Source organism: Maniola hyperantus, chromosome 20, assembly GCF_902806685.2.
Source record: "Maniola hyperantus chromosome 20, iAphHyp1.2, whole genome shotgun sequence".
In the NCBI taxonomy this organism is placed as follows: Eukaryota; Metazoa; Arthropoda; class Insecta; order Lepidoptera; family Nymphalidae; genus Maniola; species Maniola hyperantus.
Window position 1 is genome coordinate 5,682,272 of NC_048555.1, and position 17,871 is coordinate 5,700,142.

At 36.1% G+C, this 17,871-nt stretch overlaps 3 protein-coding genes across 5 annotated transcripts in view; 1 reads left to right on the forward strand and 2 right to left on the reverse strand.

The window, feature by feature from the left end:
* Positions 1-346: 346 nt before the first annotated feature.
* On the reverse strand, positions 347-2,306 carry LOC117991677 (ribonuclease kappa-like). The gene is made up of 3 exons (XM_034979277.2): positions 2,125-2,306; positions 1,936-2,055; positions 347-1,445 (listed from the first exon to the last, which is right to left on the reverse strand). The coding sequence occupies exons 1-3, from the start codon at positions 2,197-2,199 to the stop codon at positions 1,344-1,346; spliced, it is 297 nt and encodes a 98-aa protein (XP_034835168.1). The 5' UTR covers positions 2,200-2,306; the 3' UTR covers positions 347-1,343.
* A 310-nt stretch (positions 2,307-2,616) lies between these two features.
* rush (rush hour) lies at positions 2,617-15,886 on the forward strand. 3 transcript variants are annotated; one of them, XM_034979377.2, is made up of 9 exons: positions 2,617-2,717; positions 2,903-2,967; positions 3,995-4,196; positions 5,667-5,792; positions 6,628-6,734; positions 8,058-8,229; positions 8,883-8,983; positions 9,258-9,333; positions 11,424-15,886. In XM_034979377.2, the coding sequence occupies exons 1-8, from the start codon at positions 2,702-2,704 to the stop codon at positions 9,315-9,317; spliced, it is 849 nt and encodes a 282-aa protein (XP_034835268.1). In that variant the 5' UTR covers positions 2,617-2,701; the 3' UTR covers positions 9,318-9,333; positions 11,424-15,886. The 3 variants fall into 3 exon arrangements, with proteins under 3 accessions (XP_034835268.1, XP_034835267.1, XP_034835269.1); XM_034979376.2 differs by lacking the exon at positions 9,258-9,333; XM_034979378.2 differs by lacking the exon at positions 9,258-9,333 and having other exon boundaries at positions 2,903-2,962.
* Positions 15,887-16,303: 417 nt separating this feature from the next.
* The window catches only part of LOC117992140 (midasin), a 33,176-nt gene continuing 31,608 nt past the window's right edge, over positions 16,304-17,871 (reverse strand). Inside the window, exons 40-41 of the mRNA XM_034979816.2 lie at positions 17,424-17,777; positions 16,304-16,761 (exon numbers count right to left, since the gene is read on the reverse strand). Coding sequence (XP_034835707.1) covers positions 16,576-16,761; positions 17,424-17,777 — 540 coding nt within the window. The 3' untranslated portion in view covers positions 16,304-16,575. The remainder of the gene's footprint in view (positions 16,762-17,423; positions 17,778-17,871) is intronic.

Sequence of the window (17,871 nt, forward strand, 5' to 3'; positions counted from 1 at the left end):
TCTAAATATCTATAGAAGGGAAAGTTGACAGACTGACTGATCTATCAACGCACAGTTCAACCTACTGGACGGATCTGGCTGAAATTTGGCATGCAGGTAGCTATTATGACGTAGGCATCCGCTAAAAAATGATTTTTGAAAATTCAACCCCTAAGGGGGTGAAATAGGGGTTTGAAATTTGTCTAGTTCACGCGGACGAAGTCGCGAGCATAAGCTAGTTAATCATAATAATGGTAGGAGTTTTCTTGGGATAGTATGCTATGGGTTCCCAAATCCTTCTGCACGATTTACTTACATAACTGGCTCTAAAAACTAAAAGCAAGACAAAGAAAATAAAAAATATATCTTAACATTAATATTATTTAATTCAAGAAAACTATAGAACCATTTTACAATGTACCTACTGTAATAATAAGTTATTTTATTTTATGTACAATTGATGTTTGATAGCCAACACTTGTAAGCATAATAATTTCACATAATATAGTGTCATTTATTATTTGCTGGACAAGATTACACTAAGAAAGAGCATGATAATATTATAACAATAGTAGACTTCACACATAAGACAATAAAAATAAAATAAAATTCAATACTACTTTCATTTGTGAATGTAAACCTTGATAAAAGTTAACAAGTTAATACACCACTATGTAATAAAATAAAGGTCATTAGGAGTTTAAAAATTCAGAATTCTTTAAATACTGTCCTAATTAATATACTTAAAAACAATATTGTGCTGTAATATTCTCAATACATGCACTATATTAATAAGACTTTTCCAGAAAAATAATGTATTCTTGTACAAACTTGGTTACTATGTTGTGAGTTTTTATGTATGTCTCCTCATATTTGTATTGGGATCAAAATCAATTATTATAATTTTATTGTTAGTGCAAGTTGATTCACCATTCTTTTATATGTACGCGTTCAGTACGCGGCCGAAAATGATGAACATCAGCCTTTAGAATGACATTTCATCTTTGTAGAGTGTTGTCTCTGTCACTGATACCCATATAACGCTTCACTTTCGCTGTTCATCACTTATGGCCGCATACTGTAACTAATATCAGTAGATAGAATCTACAGTAGCAGTACAGGATATCCTTTGGGATAATCCACACTGATAAGAGGCAAAAACTAATGTCAAATAACATTAACTAAACAAAATATGCAATCATCTCATGATAAAGAACCTCGAATATTATGGAAGTCAGGAAAACCTGACATATCTCAATTTAAGCACTGCCCAAGAGTCTTACTTGCTAAAAGAGATACTTTACTTTTCTGGTCAAGTAAGATAATGGAATGGAGGTAAACAGTTCTAGCATGTGCCCTTGTGTTTACATGCTAACTGCAGAGCGATTGTTCAACCAGAACTGATGGCCGGAGATGACAAGTGTGATCACATATAGCAGTGCAGCAATCCAGCAGTTATGTGAATTCTGTAATGTATAAATAAAGTTTAATATTATATAACAGTGACTAATTATTATCTATACTAATATTATAAAGAGGTAAAGTTTGAAAGTTTGTTTGTAGGGGGTAATCTTTGTAACTACTGAACCAATTATGACCAATTTTCTACTGGTGAAAAAGCTACACTACTCCTGAGTAACATAGGCTATATTTCTTTTAATTAGAGATCTCTACGAAAATTCTAATAAGCTACCTGAGCGAAGTCTCATCATATAGCATTTACTCATTGAAAGTCAAGGATTTTGTTCTTGTTTGTTTGTTCTAATTAGTATAATTGATGGGTATAACAAGCAACTTTTATATACTGATTTACTGGGTTAAACTTGGAAATTATTATGGGTCTTTAACTTTAAATTTGTTTATAGATTTGTTGGGAGTCATGTCCAAGGATCCATCATCAGAACCTTTCTATCTCTAGAACATAGTATAGATCTAGGTGTTTAAAATAATACTTGCCTGTGTGTATCCAGTTTCAACTTCACTAATAAAATCATTGAGGGTCTCATGTTGTTCACCGAGTGGCAGGTCCTCAAGGAGAGCTACTGCTTTAATAGCGTAGAAAACGCCCATTAAAGTCTGAAATGATAAGATTATTCCTTAGTGTTCCACAAGTATCAGTGAAGTCACAAGACCATCAAAACTTACCAATTGTATAATTCCCCAAACACTTAGCACGACTCCGACAAGCGAAAGTTTAGGGCCACAGAATTTGCAAGCCATTTCGATGGGTTTTCCTCTAGTTTTCAAGAAACTTAAAAAGGATTTTATTTTGGTATCGACCACTGCCTGTCAGAAAGTCAAAAACCACAAAAAAATGGAAACTCACATGATCATTTGTGTCTATGGTGTAGAATTTAAAGCTAGAATATACTATATACAGTTTGTTACGATTTTATCGGTTTTTTTAGAAACTGAAGTATAATTTGGTAGATTTCTAAAAAAGTTGAACTCATTTATTAATCCACAGTTATTTTGACGACTGAAAAATCAGCACATGTGGATAAATATTCTTTAAACTGCTCTATTTAGATCTCTAAATTAGATAGAATGAAATTCAAGTTTAAAAATAATTAACTGTCAGTTTACCTCTGACAGAATTAGGGTTGATGTAATAAAATACGGCAACATTATCAAATTTATGAATGACACATTTTGATTTTACTCATCTTCCGTGTCTTTGCTTTGAGCTGTGTAAACCATAACTGAATAAAATTTTGTGATAATGGTGGATCGTTTAGGTAGGATATTTATATTAATTGTGCTTCTTGATCTGGGACTGTACAATGGTCTGAATATGGCATCTCTCGGTGAAAAGTTGTGGTTGATCTGATAATTGGTGTCATTGTTTGTTAGCTCACTTTCCTTTGACGTCAAACTTTGATGCTGAGCCGCATTTTTACGAGATTGTTTTCCTTTTTTCCAGTGAATAGTGAGGCAAATGCTAGAAGAATTGCTATGGTGGAAAACTGCTTCGGCAGTTCAGGTCAGGTGTGTGTTATTTATGAATTACATTGATAAGAAAGTACTTGGTGAAACTTTCAAACTTTTAGCATACTTTTATCAACCGACAAACTGAGAGATAAATGCTCAGTTAGCACGATTGGTGGGTTTGGCCAAAGATATCACCTTTTTATCAGTGTGATATGTTTTAGTGTAGTTTACAAAAATAACTTTGTGTTGGCTGATAAATAGATGGACAACATTGTATTGGTTACAACTGCAATAAATTTCTTTTGATACTGTTGTGTAAATAAAAAAATACAATGTACAAAACTAGGCTTAACAGAATATTCAGAATCCTTAATACTATTAAAAAACGTAATAACTACTTAATCAGAGAAACCTATGTTCCAAAAGAAGTTTGATGAAAAAGTTAGTCAAAACTTCTTACTATACTATAATGCAAATGTATAATATGTGAAAAATGAGGTTACCTTTCTTTCTTACCTGCTTATTTCATAAAATTTGATGTTCTTATAAACAACTTGGAGTCTGGACTCTGGAGACACATCTATGGGAAGTATGGGAATTCAAGGAAATTATGATAGCCCTGTAGGACAAATAAATTCTCAGTAGTGGTTGGAAACAGCTAGTAATTCAATAATTTTAAAGGAAAATATGTAACAAAACAATCTTAATGTAGGAAGGTCCATGGTTAGTTACAAATCTACTGGCAAAGTTGTGCCACCAAAAGATTTGAAAACAGTTAGAGGTTTAATAAAATCATACCTCTCAACTTAGATACTTACTAATCAAGTGTGGCTTACACAAATTTCAAACCTCTATTTCACCCACTTAGGGGTTCAATTTTCAAAAATCCTTTCTTAGCGGATGCCTATGTCATAATAGCTATCTGCATGCCAAATTTCAGCCCAATCCATCCAGTAGTTTGAGCTGTGCGTTGATAGATAAGTCAGTCAGTCAATTCTTTTTATATATTTAGATTATCTTCATCTCAATACTATCAGTCAAGAGTTTGTAATCAAAGTAAAAAGATTATCTGTGTTGTTTTTAGCCCCTGGCAGAACAAGGCAGAGTTCTAGTTGGGGAAGGAGTCCTGACAAAAATGTGCCGAAAGAAACCCAAAGCACGGCAGTTCTTTCTCTTCAATGACATTCTTGTGTACGGCAACATTGTTATAAACAAGAAAAAGTATAATAAACAACATGTCATACCCCTTGAAGAAGTCAAATTGGAATCATTAAAGGATGAAGGACGTATGTATTTCATTTTTTAGGGTTCCGTACCTCAAAAGGAAAAACAGAACCCTTATAGGATCACTTTGTTGTCTGTCTGTCAAAAAACCTACAGGGTAGTTCCCGTTGACCTAGAATCATGAAATTTGGCAGGTAGGTAGATCTTATAGCTGAAATTTGGGGAAAAATCTGTAAACTGTGAAGTTAGGGTTAGAACACACAAAAAAAATTAAATTGTGGTCATGAACTAATAATTAGTATTTTCAACTTTCGAAGTGAGTGACAATATCAAGTGGGGTATCATATGAAAGGTCTCAACCTGTACATTCTAAAACAGATTTTTATTTATTTTTATGCATCATAGTTTTTGAATTATCGTGCAAAATGTCGAAAAAATTAGTATTTTCAACTTTCGAAGTGAGTGACAATATCAAGTGGGGTATCATATGAAAGGTCTCAACCTGTACATTCTAAAACAGATTTTTATTTATTTTTATGCATCATAGTTTTTGAATTATCGTGCAAAATGTCGAAAAAATATGACTGTAGTATGGAACCTGCGCAATGAGGGTGCCTGGGTGCCTGCTAGAGTTCTGTACCTCGAAAGGAAAAAAAGAATCCTTATTGGATCACTTTGTTGTCTGTCTGTATGTTGTGTCTGTCAAGAAACCTAGAATCATTAAAATTGGCAGGTAGGTAGGTCTTACAGCAGACATTAAGGGAAAAATCCGAAAACCTCGAATTTGTGGTTACATAACAAAAAGAAAATTAAAATGTGTTCATGAACAAATAATTAGTATTTTCAACTTTTAAAGTAAGGTTACTATACGAAGTAGGATATCATATGAAAGGGCTATACCTGCACATTCTAAAACATATTTTTATTTATTTTTATGCATAATACACAGTTTTTGATTTATCATGCTTAATGGCGAAAAGTATGACTGCAGGTACAGAACCCTCAGACTGAATAGTTTTATTCTTTAATGATGAAAAAGTGTTATCTTTGCAATGTTATTTAAATAGATAAACTTGAAATCAAGTTACCAAATACTTGTATATTATATTCATAATATGCAAATTTAATGATAACATAGTTAAGTTCAAAGTTGAGTCATCCAACCATAATAACATTTTATCAGCATGATATAAAATCAGAATAAGTTATCATAATATAACATTATTATGACTCATCACAAGGATGATTCATTTCTACTACATTTTAATCCTAAAATATTTCATACAACTTCAGCTGTCCTTTATCAGGGTGGTGACAATTCTCATACTTCTATAACTATAACATTACTGTTATCAGTTTACACGCTACTACTAAATACCAACATTATAATTTTAAAATAACAGATTTAATTACAGATTGTGAGATTATTTTGGGTTATGCCAATGTTTGTTAGCATAATACTCGAATTGAATACGCAATTAACATGCCGAAAAATATAATTACTTAATTTACATAATATCTACATGTTCTAGAATATCGTAATGGTTGGTTGATCCGCACTGCATCTAAATCTTTTGCTGTGTATGCTGCTACAGCTACAGAGAAGGAGGAATGGATGGCACATATAGAGAAATGTATAGAGGATTTGTTAAGAAAAAGTAAGGAAAATCATTGTGTTTTATTATTTTTCTACTAAACAGCTGTATTTTTGGCAAAGGATTTCCATTCAATTCTAATTTCGAGTTCGGACTTGTTGGCCATACGATACGTTTCCGTGCGTTGCGGCGTCGCACTGCTGTGGGTCTGAGTATTGGATGCTAAACGGGCACTGCGTTCCCGCCTCGACTCTCTGGTCCGTTGCGAGTGCGGTGCGGCGCCGCACGATGTCGTCACGCATCGTGTGGCATGCTACAGCGATTTCTATAAATTATTTATTGAAACATCTTTATTACTTAACTAGCTTATGCTCGCGACTTCGTCCGCGTGGACTACACAAATTACAAATCCCTATTTCACCCCCTTAGGGGTTGAATTTCCAAAAATCCTTTCTTAGCGGATGCCTACGTCTTAATAGCTATCTGCATGCCAAATTTCAGCCCGATCCTTCCAGTAGTTTGAGCTGTGCGTTGATAGATCAGTCAGTCAGTCACCTTTTCATTTTATATATTCAGAATACTATGACAAAGAACAAAAAATACAGGATAGACCTAAAAACAAAGGGCGACCTTATCACTATGTAGGATCGCCGCGCCGCACCGCCAACGCAACGCATCGTGTGGCTTCACCCTAATGTCATATCAAAACTTAGTCCTAGCAAAAAAATTACGCTTTACATTCTTTTAAAAAACATGATATGGCTTAATAAGCAGCCATGCTGCATTCCGCCACATGCATACGTGTCACGCACACTAGCGCATGAACCTGTCTTCACTTTTTGGAATGTGAAAGTATGAAGGTTTGCCTTTAGGAGTTGTATAATACCTTTGCTTGTAGGTGGTAAGCAGCCGCCACTGGAGCACGCAGCAGTATGGGTGCCCGACAACGAAGCAGCTATTTGCATGCACTGCAAGAAAACACAATTCACTGTGCTCAACAGAAGGGTGAGTCACTGTTATAGATAGTTCAGTCCACGAAGACGCGCCCCTCTATTTTTCGTACGGAGAAACTATGGAGTGCGGGAGTAGTTTTTACCTAATTTATCGTCGTGTGTGTGTGTGTGTGTGCCCACATTGTTGTTCGGTGCAACACTATAAAATTTGATCTAACAGTACATACCACACTTGCACTGTAAACGCTCGGGGCTAAGAGTGGGGCGCGTCATCATGGATTGAACTGGCGTACAAAACGGTGTACCAAATGCTTGCTGAAATTGCACTGAATTGCATGAAACAAAATTTTCCTGGCGCCAAAAACTGAACGAAAGCTGTTGATACTTTAGTTGTACAGTTTAAATTGAAATCACAAACTTTGGACTCAATTTTACCTCAGTTTTAGGCTGTTTTGCTTGGAAATGAGTTTAAGTTTGTATTCAGTGGGTCAAAAAGTCTGGATTCAATGTTCAGATGAAAAGATGTATGAATACGTTGTTTTGTTCAACAGCTTCTCAATTTCACCTCTGAAAATATACATATTTTAAAGGTCCTTGAATTTCCAATTTCTTTTCATCATCCAAATGAAAAGACATGAAAATTATCTTAAATAATATATAAAAGGAAAAGGTGACTGAATGATCTATCAACACACAGCTCAAACTACTGGAGGGATTGGGTTGTTTGCCATGCAGATAGCTATTATGATACAGACATCCGCTAAGAAAGAATCTTTGAAAATTTAACCCTTAAGGGGGTAAAATAGCCCAAAAATACATCGGACAAAATACTTTAGGAATTCCTTCACGGTCACTGCTATCTGTTTATGGAACGAGCTTCCCTCGCAAATCCATCGTGCTGAATCCCTTAACAAATTTAAAATTGACGTCAAAGATCATTACCTATCTCTTTGCTATCATCAGTAACAGCATAGTTTATTATTTAAATCTATATGTGTATATATATCTATGTAGTTTTATGTATGTCTATTATATTTTATTTGTATGTACTTATTAGTGTATTAACAATATGTATTTTATATTCTTATTATATGGTTTAGTTTATTTAGCTATTGGTATTTAGGTTTATTTTACACCACCTCCCATTGTCCATTTGTTCGTTTTTTCCCTAGCGTTAAGGTTGTCTGGAAGAGATCGCTATTTAGCGATAAGACCGCCTTTTTGTACCTACTTATTAAGATTTCTTTTTGTAACCTGTCATTTGTGTTTCTGTGGTGCAATAAAGTATATACATACATACATACATACATAGGGGTTTGAAATTTGTGTAGTCCACGTTAAAGTATAATTTGTAACGTGTAGCTGTTTGTTTCAGCATCACTGCCGTAAATGCGGTTCGGTTGTATGCGGGCCGTGCTCGTCGAAGCGCTTCGTACTGCGCGGACAGAGCGAGAAGCCGCTGCGTGTGTGTCTGCAGTGCTATGACGAGCTGACTCGCGACCGCGCGCGCCCTGCGCAGCTACAACCCACGTCCGCTGCTGTACCGAGTGAGTACCGCAAAAAGACAGGCTTGAGGTCACACAAGTATTGCCGCACCGCAATGAATTCATGTATTGGATGCGTTGCCGCTCTAGTACTCTCTGTAAGGGGTCGTACCGTACCAGCCCTCGTCTCACTGGTTCCAAGTCTAGTGCGCGTGCGGTGCGGCGCCGCATGACGTCACAACATGAGCATGACACAGCGAGAAACCGCTGCGTATGTGTCTGCATTGCTATGACGAGCTCACTCGCGACCGCACGCGCCCTGCGCAACTACAACCCACGTCCGCTGCTGTACCAAGTGAGTACCGCCAAGATACGTCTGAGGCCACAGGATGTTTTGATGCGACTCGTTTGATGTTGTCTGTCCACCGGTGTGAATGGGTCTTACATTTTCCGGTGCGAGATCTCTATTATAGGGGCTTCAATCAATGTTATTCTTCGATCAATGTGCATCATTTCTAATTTAATCATGTAGAGAAACTCCCAGCACCTAGCTCTCCATCCATCGCCTGCTGAGTGACTGAGTTTTCTTATAAGACCCATAGTTAGCAACCATGTCTCGAATCTATAATTTATCATCATTGCAACATGCATCGTTTGAAGATTAGACGTTAGAATATTAGAGATTTTCTTGTGATCTCTGTATGTTCATCCAACAGTAAAAGGAGCGGAAGGCGCGGGATCGGGGGGCGACTCGTCAGCCGACGACGACAGCGACGACGACGACGACCGTCTGCAGACCGACCAAAGCCACGACGAGGTGAGATACGCATCAGATATACACACACACACGCAGAAACAAAATTAAAGACATTTATTGCAGTATCCTTATAAGCGGATCTTGACACCAATGGTCCGTATCCGCGGATCTATATTTTTCATGATCTGGCATATCACTTATTATTCAAACTGAGTAACACTATAGTATATACAATCTGTCTATTAAATTGACACGTGTAAATCTTGTATTGTATAAAACGGGTACATTCCAGTTTTACTTTGTGGTATTGACAAAATGAAATGCTTATTTCTAGGGCTTTACAAGTTATAACGCCGTGAACAACGGATTCGGAAATAAAGTTACGAGTGTATAGTACATGTTGACATTGTGTAAGTCGACTCAAATGAATGGATACATCATGCTTTTTTTTTTGTTTTTGTGGTTTCATTGCCCTTTGTGTTCTTGTCACCTTTCCGATGTATAGCAAAAATTATCGTTTGCAAATGCAATGCTGTGAACAATCATCTCATATTTATATTTCTTTATTTTTTATCGTAGAGAAACATTCAGCGAATAGTGTGGCAGTCTTTTATCAATGTTAGATATATTATGCCCTCTTTTTTTCGACAGAAAAGTTTCAATAAGCAAATTCAATTGCATATCAAAATCATTGTTCATTACATTTTCTAGAGTTTCCAAGTACATAAATCCATTTTTGCAGTGGCGAATCAGATAATTTTGTTTGTTACTAATGTTTGAAGTGGTTTTATACTTACCAGTTTGATTTTACCCCAGAATTTGGAACATACGGTTTTTTTATCAAGGCGCTTCGTAGGTCAGTACTCAGTTGGGCATGGAAAGGATATCATTCAAACTGAACATGTCATTCAGTTGGAAAGGAAATTTCTTTTGAAAATATTACTAACGCGGTTTAAACAGACGTTAAGGCCCGGTTTCTACTCAAGTGGAGCGGAGAGATGTATTCAGTCGACCAACCAGATTATTATTAGATGATTTGAAAGAATTATCACGTCATCTTTTAAAAATCTGATTGGTTGACTGGACACATTTCCTCTCTGCTCGGCTTAAGTGGAAACCGGGCCTAAACCCGTCTTTCCCAAATAACGTTTAAAATATAAAGTTTTTACAATAAGACCAACAAAAATTGTAAAAAATCAGGAGAAACGTAGAAATGCAGTTTAAACTTTTATTACTTTTAAACTAGTGACTTTCGCTACGATAAACTATCTCGTGGCGAAAAGTTGATCAAAATCGGCATTTTGTAGCGATCATTCATTTGTAAAACTGTTATCTCATGACGTTTTTGTTACTATATTTTAGAGGGAGGGGCCAGTGCGTGCCAGACCTCGTTATTTTATAAAAGCTGAACTTTTATTTGTATATTGTCCCCAACACTGGGAGGAACGTTTGTTTGGACACCCTTAAACTTTTAAAATTTTAAGGCGGTTTGCAGGGGGTTGCCATGATACTAAGTATCTGGTAATGACGTGATTTCTAATACTATTCTGAAGAGAATATAAAAAAATTGGCTCTATAATTTGCCGCAAGATTTTTACACCTTTGTTACCTGTTATCTCAAACACTTATAACAAACATTCAAAAAAACGTTCCTCTCAGTGTTGGGGACAATATGCAGAGAAACTTTTAGCTTTTATAAAATAACGAAGGTCTGGCACGCGCTGGCACTTAGTTCATTTGTTTTGTTCTAGTGTAAAAGAACTTCCATGAACCATATTATATGAAGATACAAAGTTGTCTTTTTGACCTTAAAACGTAGGAATTCCTTGGAGTATTACGCAATCCGTTTGTGTGCACAAACGCAACCTGGCACGCTAGACATATTCCAATAGTATTCGACTTCTGCGTTAGCTTCTCGGCAATTTTTATTGCCGTTCTGAATATAGCCACTTTTCGATGCGCAGAACGCCAAGTATAGCTCTCCACACGCGCGCTTACCATGCGTAAGTTCGAGCTTGTTTATTGATAGATTGGAATCGTCACGTGGTTCAGAGCGACCATAAAGATTGACGAGGGCTATACAGTGCCCGGCAGAACATATTTGTATATCAAAATTTAGAAAGAGATTCGGCTTTGTAGACCGCTGTCTCTGTCACTCATACCTGTGGGACGTTTTATCGATCTCAAAGATAGAGACAACGCTCTACGAATTCGTTAACTCATTCTAAACTTGGCTGGGCACTGTACATTGCGTGCCAAGGACCACCACCACTAATAAAGGCTTGATTAAACAAACGCTTTGCGTCAGCCACAAGCAAGCACAAACAAGTTGCTTAAATGCATCAGCGGCCGGGAGCCGTACCCGCCACGCGTTTGTTTTAACCAAGGATTTAATGTGTGACTTTATTCAATTTTTTGCAAAATCCATAACTTTTTTGCAAAATCTATCATTTCCAATTGATGTTTTTAGTTAAATAATTTATTATCTCTTTTTCCGCAGCCAAAGTTCTACGGTGACGGTGAAAAGACTGAAGAAACCAATAACCATTCGTCCAAGGAAAACAAGTAAAGAAAGCAAGCAATAAACAAAAAAAATATTATTATGTAATTTATTATGCGTCCACAACAACATGAGACGCCCTCCAATTGTGTAAGAAAAACGTATTTGTCGTTGTAATCGGTAGCAAATTCTGCCACTTGATTGGCTGTAAAAAAATGTAAACAGCGAATCAACCAATCGAAGAGCAGAATTTCTCGATTACGACAACGATGAATACGTTTTTCTTACACAATCTGGGGGCTGAACCTAAAACATACAAAGTCAAATCATGTATTCAAAATAGGTACCCATAAGAAAATTGCTATTGCGCTGGAACCATGTCTCATTAACATCGAAATGACGTCATTTTGACGTATATTTAATTAAAAATAACCATCAGCTCGAAACTTCAGTCTAGTGCTGACGTCATTAAAATGGCGGCCATGCGCATTAGCAATTTGCGGGACTTATAACATATTGTACACTTTTTTATTGTCAATTGTTGGATTTGTAAGATAATAATGTAATGGTGATAATTAATAAACATAAAACTCAAGCTACGAGGGTTCCAAACGCGCCCAGTTCTGAAAAGAGCCCACAACAAACTCACCGGGTATTCATTTTCAAATATGTAAAGGTGACATGTGTTATGTTAAATCTGTTGTTTTGTATAGACGGTCAAACGTCAAAAATTGACATTTCTATACAATTTTGCAGACTTTAATGTATCCAGTGTCATTTATTTAACTTTATAAATAAATACTGCTCGGCACAATTATCTTCCTATTAGTTGAATCGGCAACTGCTCGAACAGTGTAACAACGTGCTCAAGCGTTCCCTGTACGCTGTTCAACGACCAACTGCTCATGCTGCCCGAATATGCCCGTTCTAAGGCTCAAGCCACATTGTCTCATTTTCTAAAATGGACCTCAACTACAATCCAATATGATCTAATAAACAAATTCTCATGCTCATTTTCTTTTACACAAATCTATTCCTTATGTAGTGGTGTTAAAGTTAAGTTTACAGACAGTACACACGCACATACACACATCTACACAATATTGTCTTTCATACATCTTGGTAATTTAAAGTCACCTAAAATCGATGTAATTTAATATTTGTATTAAACTAGCTAAAATATTAATTAGTAGTCACGTAATTATCGTCACTTAAAAAAAGCGGCCGCTTTACATTATTCGAGTACACTAAATATATGAAAAGAAAAGTACTGATTCACTCACTGACTCATCAGTCTAAACCCATGGACCTAGAAAGCAAAAATTTTGTATAGAGGTTCCCTTTATAATGCAGACAAAGAATAAGGCTTGATTTTTCGAAATTCCCTCGAAAAAGAAGCCGCAAGTGGTCATTATAGCCGACGCATTTTAAACTGAGTCGTCGAGTTATCTGTCTGTTTCGCTCGCACTTACAGGTCGTAGGTAAGTGCGAGCGAAACAGACAGATAACTCGACGACTCAGTTTTAAATGTGTCGACTATATTGGCTCATCATCGCGTAGTTGGCAAGCTTGTGTTCCAACGCACCTCAACAGTTTTCAACTTTATTTCATACATCACTTTATTGGAATGCTACAAGAATAATGTGGACCGGCATTAACACCAAAATGGCCTTCTTTTGATAGAATTTAATAATTATTCTATGATCAGTGACTTTTAACCTAAAAATCTTATTTTTATAAAACTATTTTTTGACATGTTCAAATAGGGTATTGACTTTTTATTACACATTTTGGATTTTATTAATAAAAATGTCTATACTTTACTAAACATCATTTAAGAATTGGACCAAAATAAAAATATGCTAGAATTAAAATACCGATTTGTTTGACTTTGAACGACTGCACGTTAACCGTATGTTGATGGTAAGGCAAGCTTTCGCAAGTGCCAACAGCAACTAAAAGCCACTCAATCGTAGGTAGAACACGAACACACAAACATTAATCTTAATATATAAAATATTAATTGTAAACTAACTACGCAGTCAAATTAGGCAAATGTTTTATACTTATTGCAAAAAGTGTACATACCTACTTATCTAATATTTATACCTTATTGCAAATACACCTGTGTATACAATTTTCAAAATTAAGTACTATTAGTATTGTTACATAATATAGAGCGATCTAAATGAATATAGTCCAATACCCTATTATAATATAGAAAAAAGACGGTAGATGTAAATATATGTTTAATCTTCTACAGCTTTAATTACGCTCAAATATATTCAGGACGGGCGACGTTTTTAAGTTAATACCATATGCTATTTATTTAACCTTGGTTTAAGCTTGGGGCTTTTCGCATTGTATTACTCAACCAATCCCTTCCAAAATATCTGTACAAATAGTATAAGAAAGATCTAAGAACGGAACACAATTTGACGTACCTAATACTTACCTACACAAAAATAGAATAATATATGAAGTACTTTCTCTGGCTGACTGAAAAGTTCCAGAAACAAAACTACTAGAAAGCCTACGCGCCATGTTTTGTACGCGCGAATTATGAGCAAGATAGCACAAGTCTTTGTTTCTTGTGTTTTAAATCTTAACGTCAAACAGTTATGTATAGTCCGCAACAGGTTGAGATGAGAGAACGCTCCGCACAGCCCTCGCGCTAACCCGGTGCGGGCGAACGCGGGTAACGTGCAGGTATGCGAGGCTTCCCCCCACTTCACACCCCGACCTGTCGCGTAGTTAGGTCTGTATTTCATTTGTCAACATTCTCTTTTAGTCTGCGTTAAGTTGCACTTTTCTGTGCAAACAAATTTTAACGCTGCAACTTATAAAAGTGGTAGTACTTTAATGGCCCATCCGTTTGACCGATTTTGACAAATTTTGGTATCTTTTTATCCCGGCTAATCAATGAGTGCCCACGGGATTCATATCCTAAAATATTTATATAAAAAGAGCGAATAAATGACCGACATATCAACCGCTGCTTTTCTCTGTAACATAGGCTCTACCTTAGAAAAGATTTCCAGACCACACGAGCAGCGGTTTAAAGGAGCGGATACGCCAGTTTTATAGTATGAAGACTTGTCGTGCACTCTAGTCTTTCGCTTGCTGAAGGTGGATTTAGAGCAAACGCTCAATCTATCCCGACTCTATAATTATTTTTGGGTACCGAAAATCACTGTCTCTATTTCTTCTTCTTCTTCGACTTAACGTTTTCCCACCCAGGTGGTGTCCGCGTTCCTACATTGTACTGCCCACTTTCCCCGGTCTTGAGCATTCTATTGGCTCTCAAGTCTGGGTTTAACTCCAGGGACGGCGATGTCGAGACATGTGCCGTCATAGCTTTTTGGTGTCCGTGCTACACGATCGCACATTAGCAAATATTGTACATCGGCCTATAGAATGAGATTTCGGCTTTGTAGAGCGTTGTCTCTGTCACCCATTCCTATTTGACGTTTTGTCGGTCTCAACGGCAGAGAACGCTCTACGAAGCCACTCTCTTTCTAAAGGTCGATATACAATAAATAATTACGTTGTCGATCGCAACGTGTGAGTTGCATATACACCGCAGAATTTTCAGCTCCGTGACTCTCGAGTTCTTGCACAGTGCGTCAGTTCTTGTACGTCGTCTCTATTTATCCAAAGAGAATAATATGATGGCATTCGCTCGTTTGGTCTAAATTCTGACGCGAATCTTGACGGTCGAGGCACGCTGCGATTCATCGATCGTCACTCCAGCGATCATGCGACATGTCAGTTTACCGCAATCGAGCTGCAGATTGCGTTACAACACTTTTTTTCATCTGTGGCTTGATCACACACATGAGCCTTTTCTAATAAAATTACAAACTGCTTCCGCATGATTTGTACATGTCAAATGTATAACAAAAATGTCTATAAGCCATGTGTAACTATTGTGTAATTTTTTATTAGTTAGGACCATGGTTCTAACAATGGTTAGGTTATTCATGTTGTCAGATTTAATATTTTACATGAGTTTAACATGTTATTGCAAACTTTAACATAGTTTCTATTTTGCTATTACGATTGTTGAATTATACAGAATGGTTTACAACAAAATGTATGAGAAGACTATTTTATAATATTGAAGACGCGTTCTGTATTTGTGTATGTATATTAGAAAAAAAAACATAGTTTTAAGCGGTGCATTGATTTAGCGTATAAAAGTTTCGTTTGAAAACAATAATTATACATATATTAAGTTATATTATACATTTTTAGATGTAGTTTGTTCGCAAAAAGATAATATTTTCGCGATAAATTGAATTTTTTATTGGTAAGGTCACGATTTATTTATAATCATAGTAGGCCTAAAATGTTAACACGTTGAGTAATTGCGTACGGTTTTTGCCTTTGTTAATATCAAGACTAGCTAAGAAAAATTGTTTAATTTTCGGTTGACAAATATACATTAATATTTTATAATTTTCTCGATTTTTTATTTACCTCTTCAGCCTTTAAATTGAATGTAATATTCAAGAAACTTATATTGTGCTGTAATGCATTAACTTCTTGGTAATATCCTTATTTATATTTTATATTTTAAATACGAGTCTCGCCTTCTGTCTGCTGCATAACCAATTTTGACACCTTACATCCCATGGACAGACATAGTTACTTTTGTCGTCGAAAATTAGTTTCCCACAGGATTTTTAAAACCTAAATGCACATAGACAAAGTTACGGACATTATCTAAGTATTTGGTACCGACAGAAAGCTTGCATTCAAGAATCTACTTTTATCCCGGAAAATCAAACAGTTCCCACAGGATTTTTAAATAATCTGTGTTTATCCACGCGGACGTTGTCGCGGGCATTATCGGGTAGATAAATAAAAGAACAGAGTTACACAAATAATAAATTTATTTCATTAAACATCACAACAAGTACTAATAATATTTTGTCATAATTTTTAATGTTTATATCATTCTTAATACATTATGTATAGCTTTTGTCTTATAAAACTCTTTATTTAAGAAAAATAGAAAAAAAATAACATAATATCAAATATTATTGCATCTTCCATAATTTCTATACACGCGTGTAAAAATCTGCATTTTTCTTGTAATTTCATAATTGCATCTAACTTTTTGTACTTAAAAACTAAATATTTGTTTTTAACTAATATTAGCAGCCAATTCAAACCATTGTCTCAATGCGTCGCCTAGGACGGTCGGCAACGCATTCATATCCCGTAATATGAGGTAGAACGGGAACGGGAATGTGTCTAAATATGGCACAAATCCTAACAGGGTATTAGTCACTGGGTCCAGGATAGGGCGCCTTATGTCCATTATGGAGTCCTGTGAACAACGAAACCGAATAAAGTAGGACGCACAGAAGTTGAAAAAGTAGGCATCACAAAAGTTGATAAAGTAGGTATCACAAAAGTTGAAAAAGTAGGCATCACAAAAGTTGAAAAAGTAGGCCACACAAAGACAGGATGATCTGTATCAATCTTCTTGCTCAACTGGAATTGTTCCCAATAAAAAAAATGGGGCAAAAACCGACTAATGAATTCCAATTTTCGTGGCAATAACTTAGCTAAGTAAACTAAATGTGTTTCAGTGCGCAAGTTTTGTAGAGGACTACGTCAATTTTAAACCAGTTGAGATTGAATGGGTCTAGTGGTCCAGAGCCTTGAAACTTTGCATATAGTTCGATTATATAGACTTCCCAATAAGGGGAATTCCATCCGACCTAAATCAAAATGAGTCAGCAAGTGTGTCGTACATTTTAATGCAGATACCAGTAAATAGTTATTCAAAAATCATAGTACACCTTTGGAGTATACGTTTAGGTGGTGTAAAATACGGTGAACTTTTTTATATTGTGGCATTCCCGGAAACGGCCAATATTAATAATTTTAATCATTTAGATAATTTTGGTCATTGAGCTACATAAAACTGGTCCTTACACACATATTATACAACAGAATAAATTGATACTTTAGTGTGTAACTCACCTTATTATCAGGATTATCAATGATGACATAAACCAAAAATATTCCCTGTTGTCTGGCCCGTCTTACGGCTTGCAACACCCTGGTTTCTCCCTCCGAGAATATCCCTCTCCCATCACTGACTACCACCAAAAGCTTGGCATTCAACGCGTCACTCCTTATCGAGTGTTGGTCAAACATGACCGTGCAGAAATCTAGCAACTGTGCTATTTTGGTTTTGGTTTGATCAAATCGCAGCTGTTCAAGTATCTTGGAGCCCGAATGTTCGGAGAATTGTTCGGTGAATGGGTGTAAAAGGTTCGGTTTCTCGCCGAAACTCAGGACCGCCAGATCTCCTGATTCTAGTAGATTTAATGCCTGTGGGAGAAAGGAAATTACAAATCAGCGTAATACATAAATCGTTTGCAGAAGCATTTTGCATTTTTGGCGTGCGTCTAAGCGGGGAAGAATA